Source organism: Parathielavia appendiculata (assembly GCF_033297405.1).
Source record: "Parathielavia appendiculata strain CBS 731.68 unplaced genomic scaffold N657scaffold_1, whole genome shotgun sequence".
NCBI classification, from domain to species: Eukaryota; Fungi; Ascomycota; class Sordariomycetes; order Sordariales; family Chaetomiaceae; genus Parathielavia; species Parathielavia appendiculata.
The window spans coordinates 4,225,906-4,250,109 of NW_026944220.1; the positions used below are offsets into that span (position 1 = coordinate 4,225,906).

The 24,204-nt window shown below is 55.2% G+C and overlaps 8 protein-coding genes across 8 annotated transcripts; 6 read left to right on the forward strand and 2 right to left on the reverse strand.

The window, feature by feature from the left end:
- Positions 1-2,056: 2,056 nt before the first annotated feature.
- On the forward strand, positions 2,057-2,789 carry N657DRAFT_677137 (ribosomal protein L35Ae; the record flags this gene model as incomplete). The annotated part of the gene is made up of 5 exons (XM_062795961.1): positions 2,057-2,081; positions 2,213-2,222; positions 2,375-2,470; positions 2,529-2,629; positions 2,692-2,789. 5 exons carry the CDS (start codon positions 2,057-2,059, stop codon positions 2,787-2,789), a joined length of 330 nt encoding a protein of 109 aa, XP_062653306.1.
- A 3,619-nt stretch (positions 2,790-6,408) lies between these two features.
- N657DRAFT_677138 (uncharacterized protein) lies at positions 6,409-7,861 on the forward strand (the record flags this gene model as incomplete). The annotated part of the gene is made up of 5 exons (XM_062795962.1): positions 6,409-6,661; positions 6,720-6,800; positions 6,861-6,980; positions 7,045-7,098; positions 7,155-7,861. The coding sequence occupies 5 exons, from the start codon at positions 6,409-6,411 to the stop codon at positions 7,859-7,861; spliced, it is 1,215 nt and encodes a 404-aa protein (XP_062653307.1).
- A 593-nt stretch (positions 7,862-8,454) lies between these two features.
- N657DRAFT_587586 (uncharacterized protein) lies at positions 8,455-9,592 on the reverse strand. The gene is made up of 3 exons (XM_062789819.1): positions 9,261-9,592; positions 9,063-9,154; positions 8,455-8,965 (listed from the first exon to the last, which is right to left on the reverse strand). Exons 1-3 carry the CDS (start codon positions 9,371-9,373, stop codon positions 8,811-8,813), a joined length of 360 nt encoding a protein of 119 aa, XP_062653308.1. The 5' UTR covers positions 9,374-9,592; the 3' UTR covers positions 8,455-8,810.
- A 393-nt stretch (positions 9,593-9,985) lies between these two features.
- N657DRAFT_652897 (uncharacterized protein) lies at positions 9,986-12,991 on the forward strand (the record flags this gene model as incomplete). Its single annotated transcript, XM_062794347.1, has 2 exons — positions 9,986-10,471; positions 10,538-12,991. 2 exons carry the CDS (start codon positions 9,986-9,988, stop codon positions 12,989-12,991), a joined length of 2,940 nt encoding a protein of 979 aa, XP_062653309.1.
- A 675-nt stretch (positions 12,992-13,666) lies between these two features.
- Positions 13,667-16,489, forward strand: N657DRAFT_587592 (uncharacterized protein). Its single transcript, XM_062789820.1, has 3 exons — positions 13,667-14,126; positions 14,186-15,292; positions 15,364-16,489. The coding sequence occupies exons 1-3, from the start codon at positions 14,064-14,066 to the stop codon at positions 16,153-16,155; spliced, it is 1,962 nt and encodes a 653-aa protein (XP_062653310.1). The 5' UTR covers positions 13,667-14,063; the 3' UTR covers positions 16,156-16,489.
- Positions 16,490-17,315: 826 nt separating this feature from the next.
- Positions 17,316-18,592, reverse strand: N657DRAFT_82563 (uncharacterized protein). The gene is made up of 2 exons (XM_062797551.1): positions 18,524-18,592; positions 17,316-18,455 (listed from the first exon to the last, which is right to left on the reverse strand). The coding sequence occupies exon 2, from the start codon at positions 18,366-18,368 to the stop codon at positions 17,481-17,483; it is 888 nt and encodes a 295-aa protein (XP_062653311.1). The 5' UTR covers positions 18,369-18,455; positions 18,524-18,592; the 3' UTR covers positions 17,316-17,480.
- A 2,195-nt stretch (positions 18,593-20,787) lies between these two features.
- Positions 20,788-21,876, forward strand: N657DRAFT_82785 (uncharacterized protein). Its single transcript, XM_062797552.1, has 2 exons — positions 20,788-20,881; positions 20,943-21,876. The coding sequence occupies exon 2, from the start codon at positions 20,963-20,965 to the stop codon at positions 21,641-21,643; it is 681 nt and encodes a 226-aa protein (XP_062653312.1). The 5' UTR covers positions 20,788-20,881; positions 20,943-20,962; the 3' UTR covers positions 21,644-21,876.
- Positions 21,877-22,633: 757 nt separating this feature from the next.
- On the forward strand, positions 22,634-24,045 carry N657DRAFT_562105 (SGNH hydrolase; the record flags this gene model as incomplete). The annotated part of the gene is made up of 2 exons (XM_062788111.1): positions 22,634-22,783; positions 22,873-24,045. The coding sequence occupies 2 exons, from the start codon at positions 22,634-22,636 to the stop codon at positions 24,043-24,045; spliced, it is 1,323 nt and encodes a 440-aa protein (XP_062653313.1).
- Positions 24,046-24,204: the final 159 nt, after the last annotated feature.

Consider the following 24,204-nt stretch of genomic DNA (forward strand, 5'->3'; position numbering starts at 1 on the left):
ACAAGATGGTGGATGGAAAGTGATCGGAGTCCGACCCAGTTTCGGGGTTAATGGTTATTTCAACCGGTAGGGGCGATGAGTGATGCGGCAGAAGAAAGACTGGAGCTGTGACGAGGGGCAGTCCAGCTTACTCATGGACCCCGCCTTTAGGTATTACCGGTCATGTTCACCCACTGTGCTCTTTCTATGACGCCCCGAGTCCCGACGTCTCCGGATAAGGTAACACAAACCGCCCTCACTAGATTTGTGACCAGATGGCCGTCGCATTGGGGTCACGGCCTCGTCTACAATAGCATTCAAAAAGAATGATTCTTGACGGTTGTGGTGTAGCGCATCATTGCCTTCTCTCTCCCAGCTTTAGTTTTGCAGTTCTCTCATCGGCTCGATGCAAGCTTGAATGGATGTGTTGATATGACCGTACGATACGGTTCAGGTGCATCCCAGCTTGGAAAGTGCTTGCACATACGCCGCAACATCCGAAGCTTCTCTTCCCAGCTGCAAGGCACCTACAGGCCGGGCCTACGTCCGGGTTAGCAGCCATAAACTTGAGAAGAGAATTGCGATCAAGCACCAATCTGATCTTGCCTCTGATATGTCGCACGTTTTGTAGCATCAATGTTTGGAAAAACGCCCGAGTCGGTACATCAACTTTGTCGGCTCAATGCAGCCCGTGCGGGGCATCTGCATCTCTGGTGGGATGGTGGGGCAGCAGCAGCCAATACTCATCAGGTTTGGGTTCGATGAGCTGCACGCTTAGTTACCGTCCAAAGACTCCATTCCTCTTGGTTTACCCCGTGGGTCGCCCTCCCGCACTTTGGCGACGAGCTTTGTTGTCCACGGAGAAATTACCACACTGTTTCGTCTCGACGCCGGATTACTTCATTACAGGCAAAAGCGGCACATTGTGGAAGACTTGACAGAAGCGTTGAGATGCCAGGGTGATCCCACCGGCAGAATACTAAGGTGCGCTTGACCCCCCACGCTGCCTCTTGTACGATGGCTTCATTCGGCGTATTGAGAGCGCGAATTTGGAGTCAAACCTACGAATAAAAGCTCTCGCGACTCCTCGGGACTGTAAAGGACACCGATGTATCACTTGTATCAATGGTTGAATTTCGCACCTGACAACTCCGGTCAGATCTCCGCGGGGCAATCTTTGTTAAGGTAAGTGGGAACGAAATCGGTTCTCTGGCTGCGGCGCGCGTATTGAGATGCTCGCAGCAGCAGCAGCAGCAGCAGCAGCAGCAGAGCAATTGGACATCCGCTGGGCCCCAAGGAAGCGGGCCAAGACGGACAATTTGTCGTTTTGCCTTTTGGGCTGCGTAGCCAGAGAGGTTTCCTCCGAATCCGGACCGGCTTCGCAAGTCTTAGGAGAAAGGTTGTGGAGCTGGATTCCACTCCGGCAACTCTCTGCATGGTTTATTATTGCGCTGGAATGCTGGATCATGACTGGAGCGGAAATGTTGCTGCTGCGGAGATTGCGGATTCGAGCGTTTTCCCTTGGTCGTGATGGGCGTACTCTGTAGCTGAACAGCCGACGAGGCTTCTGAGTCCGCTCACATGTGATGGGGAAGATTCATTAGGATCATCCAAACAGGAGGCATGGTAAAATGTCTAGGATTGATGAAAATGTTGCGATTGGTTTGCACCGGGCCAAAGTGTGCTGTCAATGTGGTGAAGGGATTGAGACAGCTTTGGTGCTGTAGGTACGAATGCTGGGTCTTTCTCAAGGCATCATATGTGGCTGGAGGCGCACTATCCAAGCCACAAGCCAGGCTGAGCAGAGATCCTGTGGTATCTTATCAATCGGCTTGTGGTTAGCCAAGTCTCCACTCGACCTTCCCAGCACCGGTGCCGAAGATAATCCGCCCCGCAAAAAGTACGCCCAAGCCCTACCAGCCGCACCACGCGAATTTTCGAAATCGCTTGCTGTATCGGAGAGTACAGCCATCCCACGTCGCCCAACGCCGGACCTCGAATCAGCTCGACATTTTGCTGATCACCCTTGACCGTGGCCGGGAGAGATTGATCGATCGGGAAACATCAAACCGACAAGATGCCGAGCGAAGCTGGTCATAGATGTGAGCGGACCCGGACTCAATGCGGCAACGGTGCTCGCGCGGACCAGGGATCATGCGGTCGCGAGAGACTCCTCGTTGTCGCTGATGCACTTGCTTGCGCAATGTTGACCTTTGCTAACCGTGTCTTCTAGTATACGTCAAGTAAGTGCAGACCCCGGCGATTCTACCGAAAGACCCGAGTTTCGACGGCCAACGCGCTGGACCCACGCAAAATCGAGATGCAAAATCGAGATGAATCCGCCCGAACACCGATGTCGATGGACTCGATGGACTGACGACGATTTGCCCTTTAGGGGTCGCCACCTGAGCTATCAGCGTGGCCGCCGTAACACCCACCCTAAGACCAGCTTGATCAAGATCGAGGGCGTTGATGACACCGCTGCTGCCAAGTACGTTTGAGGAGCCTGATGTCACGTGCGGAAGGCCGCGGATTAACGTGGGATACAGCTTCTACTTGGGCAAGAGGGTTGCGTATGTCTACCGGGGTCAGAAGGAGGTGCGCGGCACCAAGATCCGCGTCATCTGGGGCAAGGTGACCAGGCCACACGGTAGGCTCGGATGGTCCGGTATACGGTATACTGGATGGTCATGGCTAACGATTGCCCTGCAGGCAACTCTGGTGTCGTCCGGGCGAAGTTCACAAACCCCCTTCCTGCGAGATCTTTTGGCGCCTCTGTTCGCATCATGCTCTACCCCTCCTCGATTTAAAAGGAACGGGTCAGGCCGGAGTTGGTTGGTAAAGGTGGTTCATGATTTCGGTGCATCAGGGTTAGGCGAGGCCTCGACATACATGGCCTTGCTTCTAGCATTCAAAATCAAGGGAATACCAAAATGACGATGCCGTTGAGGATCCGCAACATCGGGTGCAAGACAGTACTTCACTCATGAGGGACACGAGGCAGTTCAGGGGCAGACTTCCGTCTTCTCCGAGTCACAATAACAACGATAATGACCAAACCTTGGCTACAAACCTACAGGTCAACACAAACGCGTCCAAATGACAGTTCAAGTTGCGGGATCGTGACTGAAGAGAACCCGGTTCCGGATCTGCTGAACACCTCACAACAGATACACCAGCAAGCCCCGGGGACCAATTGACCCTTCAAAACGATAACCCCCAGATTGTACATCTTGTGTTGGAGGAAACTACGCTGACTGGATTGTCAGCTATGTGAAACGCCGGAGGTTGGCTCCCGCTTGTGTTACTCAGGCCCTCGACAGGAATATTGGCGGAGTCTAGCCCTAGGAATGATGTGGTGCGCCTGCCTGGAACGTCGCGCCCCGATTGTGCAACGGAACAACGGAAACATCTTCTCTGGGCTTTAGGTTTGGGTAACGAGTACTCCGCTGCAGCAATGGGAGCATGTTGGTTAAACCCAGCCGTTTACGCGGGTACCCGTTAGGACAGGATGGGAAGCGCGTGGCTTAAATGAAGGGTCGTTCCGATGCATAGAGGAGGTATTCCACCCAGCACATTGACAGCACAATTCCGGCTTTGTGTGCACAAACGAAGGGAGCGTAAATCTCGCGAGTCATCTCAGCCTAGTCAACTCGTTTTTTCAGAATCGGCCCGTCCGACTTTCTGCCCGCAACGGCGACATCAGCAGAGTGCCCCTCAACACCAAATCTCTTCTGTCAATGACATGCCCTCGCGGTATGGTCTGACATAAGCATCAGTGTGCGGTTGGTGGCCTTGTTGAGGCTGGTTTGGACTTCAAAGGCGCGCTCCCGGAACTTCCATGAACCCTCTGAAGGATGGAGTCTATGCAGGCCGCCTTATGAACATTATCTTGTATCCATTCGCATGTCAGTCCAAATAAGGTCAGGGATATGAACTGCCAAGGTGGACTATTCTCTTGGAGCAGCGTGGCGAGCGGGGTCAAGGAACCGGAGTGCTCCTACACAAGGGTCAAGAGATCAAGAACCTGCTTCGGAAAAATCATGTAGGTGCATATGGCAAGGCGCAGTTTGGATGATCGCTTTTGACCAAAACTGCCTCGACTGCCTTCAAATAAGATATGCAGGTTTCCGGCCGTTGCCCCTTAGCTTAGCCATCCAGGTTGGCCAGGCATGTTTGAGCGTTGCATCTGCAGCTGATACGGCATGCCGAGTTGTCAGTTGATAGCTCCCGGTCAACCCAGCTCAACGGCCCCTGCAACAGTGAGGCTCAGTCGTGATACAGCAGCCGGAACGTTCGGCTAGGTACAGTACGCATACGCTCTTGGAGTCATGGAGCTGTACTGCGATTCAAACAAAGAGCGGTCCAGGTTCGTCTTCAAGATATCCATTCAGATGGGAACGAAGTCTGAGACCAGGTCTCACTCCGCAACGGCCCTCTTCAGCCTTGTTACTGCTATTATAAGTCATTGCCTCACCGAAAAGCGAGTCTTCTAGCGCCTAAGTCCCTGCTCTGCAAGAAAATGCCGTCCAGGTTACTGTCTATTCTGCAAGTGAGCCAGTGGTGTCAGCATAATAAAGTCTGTTTGTTGTGTTGCTCAACGACGAAGCGTTCGAGGTCTTCCCGTGAACAGCATTGTAGAAATGCCAACCAAGTAAGCGCGAACCGCCTCTCTTTGTTGGTTGTTTACCGAGAGCACCGGGATTTGATGCACAGAGCTTGAGTGGTAAGGTAACTGGAACACAGATGGAGTAACGCAGAGGGGCTCAACGGGCTCGAGGGGATAGCCGCCATCCCAGATTGTTTTTGTTCCAAGTTGCTCGGTAACGAGACCGACTCAATCTGAGGAGGCGTAGCAACCACACTAGGAGTTCCCTGTGCCAGAAAACCTGCTGCAGGCGGCATGAGCCAGCAAAAGATTGACCAGCACCTGTGATTCCAGTTGCCACCTATGTCTTGCTTGCGCCAAATTGGAATCCAGCGAAGCCACGAAACTCCTCCTCGACTTTACAGGTGGATCGATTGGGTTGTGTAGCACCAAGATCTAAGGTTGTCTATCGGCGACTCGTGTTGGAAGGGGTGCATCGCCTTGTCACAAGCTGACGACACCGATAGAACGCAAGCGGCAAATCAAAACGGCCCCAGGTTTGAACCCCTCCCCCGCCTTCCAAGTCCTGTATTCCGAAACCGAATAAATCTTAAGAATTCGTTGCCCGGCCACGCACTTCTTGTTTCCCTCTCCGTCCTGAAACACTCCGGCGCGAGACTCTGCTGTGTGCCTACACGTTTATATCGTTAGTCCTTCCATTCGAGACGCTCGTTTGCCCGTGACTCTACGAAGCAGTGAGCGCCTGTCTTCTCTCTGCCTCTTGCGATACCGTTGCTTGTTGTTTCCAATCTCTCATTTCATCGTATTCACAAAAGTCTGTTGACACCATTACGCCCGAGTCAGTTTCCAATACCACACACGACAGAAGAAGTTACAAATACGCGCAACTTGGCGGCCGCTGCATCTTCTCGAAGTATTAGCGCGATTCCTGCACCGTCACATTCAACCGTTCCAACACCGACCTTTTTCCGCAAAGAATCCCAAAGCTCGTATTTGATAATTACCGATTTCGTCGTGCGCTGCCGATTTCACGGGACTCCAATCGAGAGCGGCGAGCGGCAGTCGACCTCCTGAAACGCGGGACTCGACATAACTCGGAAAAATCGAAAGGAAACAAAAGCATTTGCTCGAACCCGGGGCTCCGTCTTATCAAACCCTTCGGTGGCTCTTCGAGCTGTCCTTCCATGGTGGGGCTCAGGCGCTGACGTCAGTAACCTGGTCTTAGTCTCGGCTCCACAAAACGGTGCTCTGGGGTACCAGGTTGCAGTGGAGCTGTTTCCAGCCCTGCAAGACTCTGACGGGATCGACAGCGCCGATCAGACGTGAAGGAAGTCAAGGGCCAATAAGGGTCGCAAACGCCAAGAAGCTTCACAACGCACCGTGCGCCACGCTGCACTCGTCACAGTTTATCACCGTGTTTGTTGCCAGACCACGCGGGTACTCCGGTAGACCACCTCTACTTCCAGGTTGCTTCCACCTGTTTCCACCATTCCATTTTAGACCAAACCCGATCACGACGCGACCGACATTCAAGACGCGCCGGGCCTATTTTAATCACACAAAGACCTGCGACGAGCGACGAACTCTCAGTCAGTGGATTTGTCTGTCAGAATCACCAACAAGAAAGGCAATCTCTCAGTTCCAGCCACCAATCCACTTTTATTCCCGGCCTTCGCTACGGCTGCCTGTCAGCTCCTTTTTTAGTGATCCGCAACCTTGCGATCACGAATTCCGTGACTAGGATACGGGTTGGCCCCATCGCGTGGACCCCGAGCCAGATTGCGAGATAATAAGCTCGTTGTATCTCCTCGACCGGCAAGATGGCGGTCCCAAACAACCATTCTCCATCCAGTTCCCCCTACCAACTTCAACAGGCGCCGTTGCAACACACAACCCAGCTACACTCAGCGCAGCAGAGGCCAACAAGAAAGTCCAGAACTTTTAGTTTGAAGTCGGACAAGTCTCGCGGCAGCCAGCACAAGATCGACTTGCATGAGACACATGACGAGAAGGAGGCCAAGAGACTGCACAGCAAAGCAGACCCGACCCTCGCCATGCAAGAAGCGGAACCCTGTAAGTAGCCCTTCCGGACTTCAATTTTGAGAGGCTGCTAAATTCTAGATAACTGCAGCTGAGGTTGCCGCAACGGGCAAGTCCTCCCTCGCCCCTCTGAGGAGCATCCAACACAGGGACGCCTTTGGAAATCCAATTGGTATGATCTAAGACACTGTCGCAAGTTCTGGCACATGGCTGACCTGAGCTCCACATACAGCCGATCCGGACCGTTCAAATCCGACCCGCAGTAGATGGGAACGCCCGTTGGACACAATCCGGAGTTTTGAGGCGGCAATTGATGGGGGATACAGCAACCGTAGGTCGATCATCCGCACAGGTATGATTCGGAGTACGCTCGATGCCTGGGTAAGCCATCAAGCTAATCACTATGTTCTATGTAGACACAGAAGGCGCAACCTGGGGCGCTAGTCGGCGGAGCAGTTATTACGGAGGCAGTACGCATTCCCTTCAATCTGACAGCGGTGTAACTTGCTCACATGGGAATCCACAGATGGAAACTTCGGCCGTTCCGGACACGACAGCTATTATGGAAATCGCCCGCCTTCGATGATGTACGCCAATCGTGCCGATGGTAGCCTTCCCGACTTGAGGTCAGCGGGCATGGGACAACGTGACGGATATCATGACCAGCAAAACTTCGGGTATGGCGGCTACGGACCACCCCAGCAGAACGGGCGACGGGGCCTGCCTAGGATACCCACCGAGCCGCAATACAGCCCCCCGTACCGGCAACAGAACCCCCAGGACTATCCGACTCCGCCCAATCATCGGTCATACGAGACGGTGACAACCGCATCAGGGAGCGGCTCCTCGGCAGAGCCAACTGGTTACCAGACCGACCCCACCGGCAGCGATAACAGCTCACTCGAGCCCGTGCAATCCGTGCCAAGGCGGCAGCCGGAACCATTGAATGACTACGGCATCGGCTTTGGCCAGAGCCCGTCGTACAAGCCGCCAAGCTCTACAGTGGGCGTGCAGAATTCTGGGATGAACGGCAGCAACTACCAACTGGACGGCTCACCAAATTATGGGAACCCAAATCAAGGTGGCAACCCTGTACCGCCTGCCGTGCCTCGGAAAGATGTGGGATCGGTCTTAAGGAAACAGATAAGCACCAGCCATGTGCAAGAGGTACGGCTCGCACAGCCTGAGAAGAGGAAGAGTTGGCTTGCGCGACGCTTCAGCAAGCGCGCATAATGGCACTGTTGACCTCTGACCCCCCCTGGGACACAAGCCAAAGCGGCATTTCGAATTCTGTTTGACTTTGTTGCTGTTTCGATACCCTGTTCTCAACGACAGAAAACACAGGGATGTCAGCCGGCACTGTTCGAAAGGCGTGCATGGTATGGGTTGTTACTTTCTGGCCAGCAGCTGAGGAACTGGTGGAGCCCATTCACTCTACGGTGACGCTGCTTTGACCTGGGAAAAAGCTCTGGGTCGTGAAACAGATCAGGGAGGTTGTACGGGTATGAATAGTTGGACACTCATTCGCGGGACTTTGCTATGTTGGTCGTTCGGAACTCTGTTATGTTGGTCGTTCGCAACTCTGTTATGTTGGTCGTTCGGAACTCTGTTATGTTGGTCGTTCGGAACTCTGTTATGTTGGTCGTTCGGGACTCTGTTATGTTGGTCGTTCGGAACTCTGTTATGTTGGTCGTTCGGAATTGTTTGGTAGGCGATTCTTATGGACGTAGGGGCGGGTATCAAATGGGTTATTGGGCTTGTGATGGTTAAGGGGTTATGCGCATTATAATGAACATAATGAGATGGGTCTTGGAGGTTATTGTTGACTGATTTCTCCCCGCGCTGTCGCTCTCGTACTGCCTCTCTCTCCTTGTTCTCTACATTTGTGTTGTTTATATGGGGCACGAATGCCTTCAAGAGATACAGATAGGAGGGAGAAGTACCTTAGTCCATGGGGGAACATACCTTATCATGTATCCTAATCCTAATCCAAGTTGGTCGGTACTGCACACCAGCTAGACCTCACCCGCAACCCTTGTCTAATGACAGCAAGCGATGGGCACATTACTACAGGCTCTTTCTTTTCATTCAAAATCAGTTCCGAGATGTTCACCGTAAATAAAGCCCCTTTTACTCCCTATAATAGAACATTATGCGTACATGGACAAAAGGGATAGACTGTTTACCGGTCCTTCTTCCCTTCTTGGCCTGGGCCCTTCGCCGCTGCCTGCTGCGGCAGCTGTTCGGACTGGTCCTCGGCCATGGCAACGAAGATGTAGCCGATGAGGACTGCGTTGGCCATGATAGCTGCCAAAACTCCCGCATATGTTGAGTTCCCTGGGAATGGTAGTCAGATATGGCTTTGTGATGTGTTTCTGATGGAACCAAGAAAGGGGATTAGTTTTCTGTTGTAACTGCAATTTGTAATACCTACCCATGAAGACCGTGTCTACTGTCAGGAAGTATGAACCGATCGGGATCACGATCATGCCGAGAGTAAAGGCGAGGAGTTTCATTATGACGGATCTGGCAAACATCGAATCAGCATAGACTGGAGGGGGCAACGGAAAGTGATGTAGATCAGGGTGGAAGGAGCTGAAGAGGATGGGAAGGAGTGGCTGGAGTTGCATACGTCGGAACGGCCGGGGCTATGTTGGACTTCTCATTTGCTGCTGGGCTTGAGCCGACGGTGTCATCTTTCTCAATGAGGGTCTTCTCCTGGGAGAGTATTCTGCGGGTGGCCATGTTGAGAGTCGAGATGGAATGGAATGGATGATGGGTCTCTTGGTTGAGGTGAGCCCTGGAGGTGCTGTTGGGACTCGGCTGAGATCAATAATAGCTGATATGTCAACGGGAGTTATTTCCGCAATGTTAGGAGACGTGTTGAGGCACGGATAAACTGCAGCTACTAGTTGCGCTGCCGTTTGGACTCGGGTGACTGCTAGCAACTCAAAGCACGTGCCTTCGCGCGCTTGAATTCCCCAATCTACGCGTTGTGGGGCGCCGATAAAGCGCCCTTCTTGTAGTTTGTTTGCGAGACGGCAGGATCCTCTTTCACCTCCTCCCCTCTTTCTCTCAGATACTAACTGCTCCCTCCTACAAGACCAAAAACGGTGAAAAAGGCTCGGCAACTTTCTTCCCTGGCTTTACGTTTGTTCTATTTTGGCCACCTACCCGTCCTTTGCCCCTGATAACGCAATCGTATTGTATGGGGAGGTCAGCGACAGAGTCGTTGGGGAGGCTCGTGGTTGCTAAACAAGGGAGCATCCGTTCGTTTGCGGCTTCCGAACACTCGAAACAGCCCTTCTCTGCTATTTCGCGACATTGGGGTGCGTTCTGTGACTGGATTCTCCAACAATGGAGTTTTCCTCCTCACCGCCCGCCAGCCACCGGCGACTTCACATCCCACTCGAAGACGATGACGACGAACTAAGCGTAGTCGCGCAATCGCCATACTTTACGCAACCGACACAGGTCGTCGAGCGGCTAAATCCACGAAAGCCACCCCCGGCTACGTCTTCGCCTAAATCCATCGTCGAGGTGCCTGCATCCTCTCCGTTTCGACCGCAAGCTGCTCAACAACGCGGCGGTCGACTTGCCAGTTTGATGGCGCCTGCCGGCACCACTTTCCGAGCTCCTGCTCGACAACCCTTCGCGATTGCAAAGACGGCACCCAAGCGCGAGTTCATCATGATTTCGGATGACGAGCTAGATGCGCCCATCTATGCCGGGGGCGATTCCTCAGACGACGACGAACAGCCCTCCAGAGGGGATATCCGGCCTTCCTCGTTCCGGCCTAAGGAGCCAAAGACAACGTCGGGGCAACTGCGTTTCAATAAAGCAGTGAGTTTCGACCGAAAAGTGACTTGTATGTTGTGGCCTCGTGTTTGTGGGCTAACTCGAATCCAGGCTTCCCAATCCGCCTCGGCCAGTTCTGTAACTACCCCGGAAAAGACTTATGTTTTACAAAAGGACTGGGTGTCGCTTTCTCCTGCTTCGTCGGAAGGGAGTTTCGAATCGTTGCGGCAGATTTCACCGCCAAAACCAACTCGCCGACGACTTGTTCAAGGCCGCCGGCCCCGTGCATCCAGCCCTTCGAGCCCAGTGCTGAAGCCCAGCCAAGAGCCAGCCCCTAAACGGCAACTGATTGACCTCGTCAGCGACGACGACGCAGTCGATGGTTACCGGCAGCCGAGAGTGTCATCGCACAGAGCTTCCTCGCCAGCTGATGAAGAGGAAGAAGAAGAAGACTCGTTCGATGAACGGGTGCTGAACTATCTGAACACTTGCGATGTGATACAGCTTGTCGCGATTGCAAATGTCAAAGAGGAGAGTGCAAAGCTCATGGTGTCGCGCCAGCCATTCAGCGATTTGGACGAGGCTCGGAAGGTAACGCTGTCTCAGAAAAAAAGGGGCAAGAAATCGGCAAAGGTCTCCATTGGGGACGAGATTGTCTCGGCTGTCATGACATACGCCCGCGCTCTGGATGACATTGACCACGTCATCGCAGTGTGCGAGTCTCAGGCGGAATCGATCAAGGGGACAACCTCGAAATGGAATATCGACATGACAGGCCAGCTTCGCAACGACTCAAAGTCGGAGGACGGGAAGCCGATGACTCCCATCAGCGTGGAGGACTCTGCAAAATTCGTCGAGGCACCGCTCCGTCAACCGAAACTTATGGAGGGCTGCGTGATGAAGCCCTTCCAAATCTACGGCCTCAATTGGCTACACCTACTGTACAAGAACCAATATGGCGGCATCTTAGCCGATGACATGGGCCTCGGAAAGACGTGTCAGGTTATATCGCTGATTTGCGCGATTGTTGGGGAGTGGGAGCAGACTGGCACAGGGGAGCGCCCCTGGCCCAACATCATCTTCGTCCCGCCATCCACGTTGGCCAATTGGGCTGCAGAATTCGAGAGGTTTGCTCCAAAGCTTAATGTCACGGTCTACCAGGGAAGCCAGTCGATTCGAGACGAGATTGCGCAGGATATCATGGACGACCCGTCGAGCCACCATGTGGTTTTGACATCGTACTCGCAGCTTTCGCGAAACGATGACATATCCAATCTCCGCCACCTCCGGCCTAGGGTGGCCGTGTTTGACGAGGGTCACAAAATGAAGAACCCGAAAACCAAACTGTACCGGGATCTTCTTCGGATTACGGCCACATGGCGCCTGGTCTTGTCCGGAACACCTGTTCAAAACAATCTCATGGAGATGATTGCACTTCTCCAGTTTGTCGAGCCGCATCTCTTCCAAGCCTATTTCGACAACTTGGAAGCACTGTTCAACCAGAAGGTTTCCCTGACGGAGGTTTCCAAGGGAGCGCTGTTGCATAGCGAGCGCGTTCCACGTGCTCGCACGATCCTGGAGCCGTTCATTCTCCAACGGAGGAAAGAGCAGGTGCTTCAGGAGTTGCCTCCGAAGACAACCAGAGTCGTGCGGTGCAAGATGGATCCGATCCAGGCGGGTATCTACAGGGACTATCACAGGCGGTTCAGGAAGGACCCTCAGGAAGACAGCGCCACTGCTAAGGAGGGCCGAGACAACGATACGAACAATGTGTGGATCCAGCTGCGGAAAGCGGCCATTCACCCGCAGCTCTTCCGGCGGTTTTTCAAGGATCGCGATGTCGAGGAGATGGCCAAGATCCTGATGAAATATGTCCCCCAGTCAGAGCTGAAGCAGCCGAGGCTGGACCACCTGACCAACGAGCTCAAGGCCTTGTCCGACTTTGAGCTGCACCTTTGGTGTCGAGACTACAAGTGCATCAAGAAATACGACCTCCCGCGGAACTCGTGGATGGAATGTGCCAAGGTCAAGGCGCTTCTCAAGCTGATTCGGGAGTATCAAGCCAACGGAGACCGCGCTCTTGTGTTCACCCGATTCGCCAAGGTGATCGAGATCCTGGGCGAGTGCCTCGCTTCGGATGGGATTGAGTACCTGTCACTCCAGGGAAACACCGATGTCAGCGCGCGGCAAGAGCTGATCAACGAATTCAACGCCGACGAGTCGATTCCGGTATTCCTCCTGACGACGGGATCCGGCGGCACGGGGATCAACCTGACGGCTGCCAACAAGGTCATCATCTTTGACCAATCCGACAATCCTCAGGACGACATTCAGGCCGAGAACCGAGCGCATCGGCTCGGGCAAACGAGGCCGGTGGAGATCATCCGGCTGATTAGCAAAGACACGGTCGAGGAGCTCGTTTACCAGGCCTGTGAGAAGAAGTTGGAGCTCGCCAACAAGGTCACGGGCTGGAGCACGGTGGAGATGACCTCGGGCGAGATGGAATCGACGGTCAAGAGCGAGCTGCTGCGGAAGGCTGTTGCGACGCCTCCGAAGGGGGATTGAGGCGGCGTGTTTGATACGTGAGAAGTACCTGTCAGGGGTTTATGGCGATTGCAATCCCAAACCACGGGGGCCGCCGCGCGGAAGAACCTGTGGACTGTCCGAGTTAAATGCACAGGGCAGGAGTCGGGGCGTTAAGCGCTACCGCGTGGCGACAATTGCTTATTTGCTGCACCCCCTGCTTTGCTTTGCTTTGCTTTGCTTTGCTTTGCTTTGCTTTGCTTTGATCAGTATCGGGAATTGACAGGAAGCGCCGTTTCGCCTTTGGGCATTTGTGGTTTTGCATGTTCGGACATCGGGGATTACCCACGGGGAGGAGGGATTGACCATGGCTTGCTTTGTTGTACTTTGTCTCTTCGGAGAAAGCCGGCTTGCTCCAACAGAGGGTTTGTTTCACTGAAAGCGTGCCGGGCGAGAAGTGGGCCACATCTACTGCTGAGTTAGGGCAGTTTAGAGTCATTTAGATATATATTAGAGGAAGACCAATTGTACATACCATACGTTTCTCACGGTCTTTAAAAACGGCCTGGTCCAGAGTTTGGGGGTCGTCCACGGGTGCATCTCACAAGACCTTGCTCGCCAAGGCGGCTGTTGTGGGGTACCCCGGGTCCATGACGGCACTGGACTTTCACATGCCTGTGTTCCATTGCAACTGGAGCTCATCATACAAAGCAGCCACCACGGAAGCCAGCGGCGACGTCCCCAATTGCCGGGCCTGTATCCTGCAATCTGGAGGTCTCAGCCTTAACCTGCAAGACTGCAGCGCTACAGTGATGCGTATGGAAGTCGAATGTGGCACACTAGATGGCCGCAGTTTCCTTCCTTCCTCGTGATCATCGCGTTCTTGCCATTCTAGACGCGTTTCTGGGTACTCGACTTCGGTTCCTGCGTTGCCTCCCTAAGTTTCGAGCGCCTGCCCATTCCATGCGCCCGCAATAACATTCAGGACAAATCACCTGCTTCCTGAACCAATTTGTGTTCACGGTTCTCATATTGCTGCATATCCAATCTTGAATCATCGGCATACATTTACAAGTGCAGAGTATCGGGAGTTCAAACCTCTCTCGGTCTCATCATGTCGTCCATGGTCACATCCATCTGGCACACGCTGTGGGATGTGGCGCATTTTTGGCGGAAGGTATGTCTCCTTTCACCTCTCCCCCATTTTCACGGCGGTACTGACGAAAGCCACCTCAGAAAACAGTCGCCTATGTGTTCGGCCGCTCCCCTCTGGAAACATGGGCCGAGACCCTCCGCAGCGCATCCACGTACGACGAGTGGAGGGGGGCGGCCCAGCACCTCGACAGCATTCTCGACTTGGACATGTGGCGGCTGAACCCGACAAGCAAGCTCTACGACTATCGCCTCATCAACGAGCGGGTGCGCCTCATCCAGACCATGCGCCAGGAGGGTGACGTTTACGGCCTGCTTAACGTGCTGCGCTCGGGCCTCGTCCGCAATTTGGGCAACATAACCAGCCCCCGCCTGTTTAACTGCAGCTTCACTGGCACCAAGCGTCTCATCGAGGAATATGTCGACCTGTATGTTGAGGCGATCCGGGATATCTTAATGCTGCCGCCACCGCCTCTGGACGCCGGCTCCAGGGCGGAGCCCACCGTCGACATGGTGGCCCAGACCGAGTGGGAGGACGGCGAAGTCACTGCGGACAGCGGTGGAGTCGAAGACGGCTGTGCAGCTGCCGCTGTGAGCGCTAGTACCGCGGCTGCCTTGAGTGACCGCTCGCCTAAGGGCGGCATGGCGACGGCGACCATTCCAACACAGCACAAGCTGGATTTCATCTCCCACACGAGACAGGGATTTGGACGGAGCGCCCTCGTGCTGCAGGGCGGCGCCATATTCGGCCTGTGCCATCTTGGTGTCGTAAAGGCCCTGTTCCTGCAAGGCTTGCTCCCGCGCGTCATCATTGGCACGGCCACTGGCGCCATGATGGCGGCCCTGGTCGGCGTCCATCCCGAGGAGGACCTGCTCCGGATCCTGACGGGCGACGGCATCGATCTCTCGGCGTTTGCGGGCAAGGGCAAAGACCCGGACCACCACAACGAGCAAGTCAGGCAGTCGATGTGGACGCGGTGTGCCACCTTGAGCAGGCGGATACGGCGGTTCAGGAACGAAGGCTACTTCCTGGACGTCAAGGTGCTGGAAGAGTGCATCAGGGCAAATGTCGGGGACCTTACGTTTGAGGAAGCCTATCAGCGCAGCAAGAGAATCCTGAACATCACCGTTGTCCCCGCCGGACAGCAGGGTATCCCGACACTGCTCAACCACGTAACTGCGCCTAATGTGGTAAGTTCTCTTTTGGTTCCGTTTCCTTCCGGAAAACCGCCCTGTGTTCGTTACCGACTGACATAACCCAGCTAGTCTGGACAGCAGCTGTCGCCTCCAACGCCTCGTCCTCCACCTTCTACGGCCACCGTCAAACCAAGATTCTCTGCAAAGACGTGGACGGCAATATCCTCCCCTGGGCGCCGGCCGCCACCGTCGACTTCGGCCACTGGACGTCGGCCTCGTACAAGGGCCGCAACGCGCCGCTGCAGCGCGTATCCAGCCTCTTCAACGTCAATCACTACATCGTGTCCCAAGCCCGGCCCTACCTGATCCCCTTCCTCCAGTCCGACATGCACGGCCCGTCGGCGCTTGGCCGGCGCAACAAGCTCACCGAGTCCAAGGCCTTTATCACGCGCCTGATCGGCCTCGAGATGCGCCACCGCCTCCGCCAGCTCGATCGCCTGCATCTCCTGCCGGCCTCCATCCGCCGGTTCCTAGTCGACGAGAACATACCGGGAGGCGCGAGCATGACGCTCGTGCCGCAGATCTCGCTGCGCGATTTTGTGCGCCTGCTCGAGACGCCCACCAAGGAGACGCTCGAGTACTGGATCCTGAGGGGCGAGCGGAGCGTGTGGCCGGCCGTCGCGGCGCTGCGGGTGCGCTGCGCCATCGAGATGGAGCTCGAGAAGGCGTATCAGGACGTAAAGCGGCTCAAGGCGTCGGATTTGAGACGCAAGGCGAGCGAGATTGCGCAGATGAGGGCGAGGTTGAATAGGGAGGCTGGTGGGTTTGGACGTGGTGCGGGTATTAGTGGGGATGTGAGACCGAGGTCTTGGAGTACGAGTGCGAGATATCCTGGCATGCCGGAGGCGGGAGATTAATGGGTGGTGGTGTGCCTCCAATGTGTTGCATGATGGGAATTTGGGGGGTGGCAATGAGGTTGTACAGGGGAGGGAGAAGGCTCGAAGTACAATGCAAGGTATACTGTTAAAATGGGAAAAGCCCCAGAGTGTAAGCGCGAGCTGTACTTGTTTGTAGAAGGTTCGGGGCTGATAGGCCATGACATGTGGTGCCGGTGTTTTCCCGTCAAGAATAAATGTTGACACTCCACAGGCGCTAGGTGGGCGGAAAAAAGGGGTAAAAGGAGTTGCTTAAGCAGGGCTGCCCAGATAGGTGTTCACATTTGTAGCAATACGCTCTGTTCTAATTTCCACTCGTGTTATGGGCTCTGAGAATGTTTCCTGTGTATTCTGGTTTGAACACACTGTTTCAAGAGGTGAGCGGCTGAGGTAGTATGTAATCACTTCAGTGCTTAGACGTGTTCATGTAACAACAAGTACACGATACAATGTTTCGTCAGCTAACGTGAGCTCTACCTGGACTCCTCGACTGGGCCAACTTACACTGCCCTGCTACTACATTGTCCAACGCATAGCCTGTCATGACCGGCTCCGATTATACTCGCCAGCGAGCCGGGCTCCCGATCCGACGGATCAATGACCCCATTCGGCCCGGATTCTTGGACTAAGGTACTTTGAAGCACACTCGGTGAGGCATGAGTCTCGTTTTCGAGCACGCTGCAGCTGCTGAGTTGACGGAAGTACCTAGCGGTGTCCCGGGGAGGACGTTGGCTCTCCTCAGAGACCGTTTTCCAAGTTGTGTTCCGTTCGCTCCGTTCGCCTCAAGCCCAGAAATGCTGTTCAAAACAACCGGCACTCCTTGCCTAGGTCCGGTTCTCATATGGAACATCCTCAGGCAATATTGGAATGAGACGGTCCCTTTTCCAAGTTGTCTAGCCCCCTGCAAGATGCAAGAAAGACACAGTCAGTTCAGCACCACCTTGGCACTGGCGCCATCAGCAACCCCCGGCAAGTTGGGCAGAGCGCATGAGGTCCTGCGTGACATGACTTCGTTCCAGGTTTGCTGACCGGCTGCAAGAGACGTGGATGGAAAATTTCTGACTTTGCAGTGTCTAACCGGGCGAGCTGTTACTTCGGGATGTTTTGAGCCTCCCACTGCGAGGTCCCTTGACCAGCTGCAGGCAGCATGAAGGGTGGCCGCGGATTCGAACCTGAAAAGGAAATGGAATGTCATGTAGTAGGCTCAGCTGTGGGCAACAGGGAGGTCATACTCTGCTTCAGGTTGCTTGTCCCGGGGCAGCATGCAGCATGGACGAACCTGTTGCTGGGGTTGATGCAATGTAACGTTAATCAGGCTGGTGTAGCTGCTTGAGAACGGACCTGAGGTTGAGACCGTGGGGAAGGGTAAGCTGAGCCTGTGGGGTTATAGATTGGTCATGCACGAGGGGTGGGGCGGGGGGAACATCAGGCTGTGGAAGGCAAAAGGGGTTGTCAAGCAGAGGAGATGGTCCTAGTGTCAATGTCATGAGGGATTGTCGATCGTAAAAGAGGATAGTAAGAGATGCAAGGACGTGGTGAAACCGGTGGAAGATGAGATGGCGACCCATATGGATGGTCGACCACGTCATCCAAGACGGCAGTCCCGAAGTTCTAGGAATCAGCCCCCATGCAGGTACTGAGCGGCAGTTCGGGTACCGCCGCCTTGGGGATGGAGCCCTGGGAATGTCCTCCTGGTACTGAATCTGTACCCTCGAATGCGGAGAACTCCTCAAGAAGACAATGGAAGCGAGTAAATCCCCGACAGAGAAAGCAAGCCGATCAAGCTGGGAAAATGATTTCGCGTCAGGCTCGATGTCTTGCATGAGGCGGTGAGCAATTGTCCGCCCCTGGCTCGTCTCGACTTCCCTGTCTGAGCTGGCTGGCTTATCCTTAGACGTTTCGTAACGATACCGGTTGGCAAGTTGGATGCAGAGGGATATCTGGAGCCTCGGAGCATCACTTAATGCCATAGTTAAGTCTAACCAACGCAGGAGTGGGCTCGTTCGGCCGCGACGTGTTGCGGAAACATAATCGATGGAGGACTGTCCTGAACACCACTGAAAGGCTTCTTGCAGAGCGCCGAGGCATACCGCTTTGGATGCGAGAGAACATGTGCAAGTTGGTGAGCCCTGCGTGCTGTCAATTGCGTTCATCCGGTGGAGCCGCGAGGCTTGACCTTGACAGCCCTTTACCATGGACCCCGAATGTTGGCGGACTTTTGCAACATGGAAGTCGGCGGCATCACCGAGGGTGAGCAGAGCAACATCCGTATGCGGTAAGTTCTATGTGTAATTTGAGTCTGCTATGAGCCTATGAGAGATCAAAGTGTGGTCGCCAGAGGTATGCGTACTTCCGTAGTGATGCCCTTTGGGGGGAGCTGTCGACATTATTGGTGTTTAAAATCTGGTTGAGGCTGGGGATTGGAGAAGGGAACTGGGCTTGACTCGGCCGTATTCCCTATTGGCTGTGTCTGATGGCTCTTGGGATAGGCCCCTGCAAACTGCGCGAGACCTGACTATGTTGTTGGGAGGTATATTGAACGTGTGTTGAGTTTGATCTTTGCTTTAGAGTTTCATTAGCCGCCGAACTGACGCCATCTCGGCCTCCATCTGATGTACGGATACGGGAAGGGACTCGGTTTTGAGACTGTCAATGCGTGGGAGGGGAACCCAAAAAAACTCTGGAATCCGAAGATCTGGGAAGCATGCACTGAAACACGCCTTGTGGATCCGTGGATCAGAGACCGCAGTGGGTCTTCATGATCAACAAACAGCCAGATTGAGCTATGTAGCTCTGCAAAGCACAGGCATCGTCGCTCGCACCAAGTCTCCGAAAAGCTTCATCGAAGATCTCGGGCAGACTCATGATGCAGGGTTCTTGCGAATGGAGCTGATGGAAAACTCGGTGATCTACTGTCCATTTGGATGGCAGGCGTCCAGGAGATTTATTTCAGTACCACCTCTGGCTTAAACTGAATGTGACAGACATCTTTGAAAGCAAGGGTCTGCGGGACGACTTTACGGTATTAACGGGACCCCACACTGCCGACGTAGTCCCCGCCATTTCAGATGGACTTGAATTATTGAAAGACAAGTTTCAGCCCATGGGTCCACCCCATTTATTAAGCACCCAGTGTGCGCGCATGATCAATCCCATTAGTTGCTGACTGAGTTCAAACGGTATTTCGCATTCATAGTGTCATTGGGCAACAGTGTTGTGAGACGAGCGCCCGAGTCGATTGCGAGGTCACCCACAGGATGACCGAGATCGGACGAATGCGGCGCTTCGTAACATCTTCGTTCTCTTTGGCCACCCTACTTTAGCATTAACACGTGGTTTGCAAGTTGATGTACAGATTACTTTAACAATGCACATATAAGTGGTGGCACCCCACAAGCGAGGCCCTGGGTTTGCGGAAGTTACGGGACATTCCGAGTGCAGCACAGATATCCGTACCTACTGTGCTGGCAATTTCAATCGTACAGTAGCTTAGAGCTTCATGAAGGCAACGGTATAGTCTTTCCGTTACCCCCAGGGTCAATCGACCATGCCTTAGCTTGCATGAACAATTCCCGGCGAGTGCAATAGGATTTTGAGCGAGCGAGGCTGTGGTACGTTCCAGGCCGGTTGTCACAATAGGGTGTGATGAGGTACAATTGGGGCCGCGCACCCGCCGCGTTTTCAAGGTTCCATACTTTTGGGCAGACGTCATCACGGAGCGGCACTCAAATCAGGAAGAACCAGTTCAGGAGCAGGCTTCGAGGTCAAGCCGACCTAGGTAAGCGGCAAGTGGGAATCACCTAAGGTCGCTAATAAGGCAACCAGGAATGAGCGTGGGTGCACGTCCTCATCTCTAGAACTGGCCGCTCGCATAGCTCCATACCGTCCAGTAAATCATTCCCAAGTCATTGGATCCCTGAAATGTGCAAGGTCAGAGTGAGGCTGTCGGCATGATCACATGAGCCCAAATTCGACCGGCGGTCTCCGACTTCCGAACCAAATTCAACTTCCACCGTCCCCGGTCTCGGTGCTTGGATCAGTCTTGCCCTCGAGGACCGAAGCAAAGGCAAGCGGCTCTGGATCGCAAGTCAGCACAACAGACACGTGCATACGACATGATCCAGATCAGCCTCGATATCACGGTCCTACCTAAACGCTGCCTTGAAACAATTGCAGCCTGGCCGGGTTCCGGTCTCGCTGCGGTGCTGTGTTTTAAGCTGCCGTTTTCCTGATCGACGGCTTTGCGCAGTCCGTTCCGTCGACAGCTTCCCCCGCACACCCCCTCCTTGCCCGCCGTGCAGCAAACCAGTCGTAGATCAGGGGTGTTGTTGTATAATTTGTATTTTCCCCTATGGTACTCGCCGTTTCTTTTCTGTTTCCCCTGTCCATTCTGTTGCAAGTGGTCTGGCCGGTTTGGCGTTCGAGTTTCGACCGGTGAACAGCGAAGCAATCATAAAGCCCCGCCCTTCCCATCTTCCATCTCGCCGTGCCCCCCGCCATCGATAGGACTCTTGCGCAAACCCCAAAGGGACCCGGGGCTTTTTGCTCTCAGGAGAGCTTCACCTACAACGCTGGTCTTTCGACACGCAGCGTTCTCTTCGCCGCGCCTCGTCTGCCGTCGTCAAGCTCGACACTAGTCACCGTCAACCCGCACGGTCAGTACCACACGCCCAGCACTTGCTTTTCCCTTCTGATCAATCCAACTTCAGTGAGATATACCCCGTCTCCTTGCACCGCCAGCATCATGCTGAACCTTCCTGGCCTCGTAGCCCAACGCCCGTCGCCCAGCATGTCGAACCGCCCTTCTCCGACCCGCCGATCGACACAGAGCTCGTGGGAAATCGTCAGCGAAAGCACGCACACAAAGTCGAGGTCACCCCAACTCAACGGCGAGAACATGTCGTCGAACCAAGTCGCAAACGCTTTCGCCAGCGACGGTTCCTCGGTCTCCCTCCTCACCTTCTCCGAGTTCGAGGTTGACATTGGAGCCGTGGCCACGAACGATGACCGCGATCCTGGCTACGATCCCGCCCACATACCCCCGTCCAACGGCTCCACCGAGACAGCCATGACGGACGGCACTCTGACCAACAACCATCCTGTCCCGACCCCCTGCACGGCTGTCCCCGCCGCTCCCGCTGCCCCGGCTTACTCGCAGCTGACGGACGCCAATATGGACATCCTCCAGCGCGAGCTGACCCAAGGCTGGCCGGCCAACGTGCATGGCTGGATCCAAGGCGCGGGCATGGGCGACCGCTTGGTCCGGAACGTGTCCTTTGGCAGCGCGCTGACGGCCGCGAGTGCGTCACGCGCAAGCGGGAGCACCGTTGCGACGGCCGGGCTGGATGTGCTGCTTCCGGCAGCGGCGGCCGATGAGGTCATTGCTGCTACCGGAGCTTGGTGCTTCGATGTCGCGGGCCGTGGTAGGAAGTTCTCCATTGTGAGTGCTGAGGACGACGGCGGTTATTGAGCGGTGGTGCGCGAGGAGGGCGGGTTTGGCGATGGGATGATCAAGCGGTGAGCTCGGGTGATCGGCGTCGACCAGGGATCGCCCGGGGACTCCCGCCTAGGTGGCGGGCGGGGGGTGGAGGGGATAGCAGTGTGTTCTGGTCTTTCTTCCGTTCTTCTTTCTTCTTTTTCTGGACTGTTTTGGATCAACTTCCTGTTTTATGTGTTCTTATTCCCGATATGTCATGAACTGCTTTCAAGTTCCATACCTCGCCTGCTGCGGCGTCCTTGTTTTGTCTTTTTGGGCATTCGACGGCATGACCGTATTCCCTAGAATGACCTTTTCTTTTGAGCTACCACATCATCACTCTGAGGGTTGGGTATATGGGCAACGAGCCGCTGGGCGGTTGGAGCAAGGATAGGATAGGGGATGCGGAATAGGGACGGGATTAAAATTTTGGCTCCCAACTTTGGATTTGTCTTCCGGAATGCGATACCTGCAAAATAAGGTTGCTGTATTCTGCATTCCCACCCACCTTGCTCCTCACACCGCCGTCATTGATCTGCAGGTGTACGGAGTACGGTTAATAACAAACTCTTCTCCATATCTCCACCCCATCCTCGGGAGCTGGTGGGCGGGGTACTGGGTATGTTCTGGGGATAAAATGGGACGAGGTAGCATTGGAATATGCCAGAACCTCAATTTCTCCATCAACGAGAACCTTTGGAGGTGCTGAACCCGTCTTCCTAGTCCGCCATGCTCCGGGCCGCCCTGGGGAAGACGGAGCGATGGAACCGCAACGGCGGCCCATTTAGCCTGATTAACACTGCGAGCCGCTTGGTTCCGGGCTACCGGCTCCCGGCGAACGACATCATGGAGGTCAAATGGAACGCTGCAGCGGGTTCCTGCGTGTTGTCGAGGTATATATAACCTCGCGGCGGGGGCCTGGTGGTTGAGCTAGAGCTGGAAAAGGGTCGACAGCAGTGTCCGAGATCCCGCCCTTTTGTCGCCATGTCCACCACATTCGGCCTCCGCCGATTCCTCGGCCTCGCGTTGAGTGCCGCCTGCGTTACTGTCGTAACATGCCACGATCACTGGGTCGACATCTGGGCGTGTATGCCGCAGCAGGTTGAACCGTACAACCTGCCCAATGCCCCTTATGTCAGTAGTCACACTGACCTGCCTCTATTCTAAGGAGGCAGGTTGAAGCCAATACAATAATTGATCATGTAACTCACCATACCGGGCAGAACGGCACCGACGGGGTATTCCAGAACGCCACAATCCGCCAGACCGTCTACCTCACACAAGACGCGTCCACTATCCGGCTGACATTCAGCAACGCTCTGGGTGGCTCCGACCTCCCCATCACGGCTGCCACCATCGCTCTGCCCGTCAACGGCACGGCAGGCTCTCCGGCCATCCGCAAGGACACGGTCCAATACCTGACCTTTTCGGGCTCCCGCTCGATCCAGATCCCAAACGGCGCGCTGGCCCTCTCGGACCCCATCCGCTTCCCCGTCAAGGCCCAAACCAGCGTCACCATCACCGTGTATCTCGCCTCGGGCCAAGCAGGGCATGCCATCACGGGCCACCCAGGCAGCCGCACCTCGTCCTGGCTCGCCCAGGGCGACCTCGTCTCGGCAGCGGACGTCAACACCACGGCCACTACGCAGCGCATCGATAAGTGGTTCCTCATCGCCTCCATCCAGGCCTGGCTCCCCACATCCCACACCTCCCTCGCCATCGTCGGCGACTCCATCACCGACGGCCGCGGCAGCACCACCAACGGCAACAACCGCTGGCCGGACCAGCTCGTCGCCCGCCTGCGATCCTCCCACAGCCACAGCCGCCGGTCGTCGTCGTCGCTCGACCTGCGCTCCATCTCGGTCGCCAACATGGCGGCAGGCGGCAACCGGATCTTGGCCGACGGGCTCGGCCCTAACGCGCTAGGTCGCGTCGAGCGAGACGTTCTCGCGCACCCGGGGGTGCGGTACGCGCTCATCTTCGAGGGCGTCAACGACCTGGGCACGGCGGCCACCGACCCGGCCGTCCAGACCGCCGTCGGCGACCGCGTGATCCAGGCGCTCGACCAGATGGTTTCGCGCCTGCACGCCGCGGGCATCGCTGCCTTCGGGGCGACCATCACGCCCATGAGCGGACCGGGCCAGGCGTATGGCGATCCGGTGCGGGAGGCGCAGCGGCAGCGGGTGAACAAGTGGATCCGGACGAGCGGCCGGTTCGATGCGGTGGTGGATTTTGATGCGGCCGTGCGGGATCCGAAGAACGAGACGATGCTGAGCAAGGAGTATGATAGCGGGGACTACTTGCACTTGAACCCGGCGGGGTATAAGGCTATGGCCGAGGCGGTGGATCTGAAGCTGTTTTCCAGGTTTTCGGGGGGTTCGAGCGCCATGGTTTGAGTTGAGGACTTGAACAACGTGGCATTAGGGTTGAGCGGAAGGGGGAGGGAGGGCAAAAGAGAAGGACGAGCAGGGGTCTTCGCTCCGAACTACACATATTTATAGTAATAAGCAAAGCCCCAGAGCATGGAGAAGGGCATAAATAATGGGGCTGACATC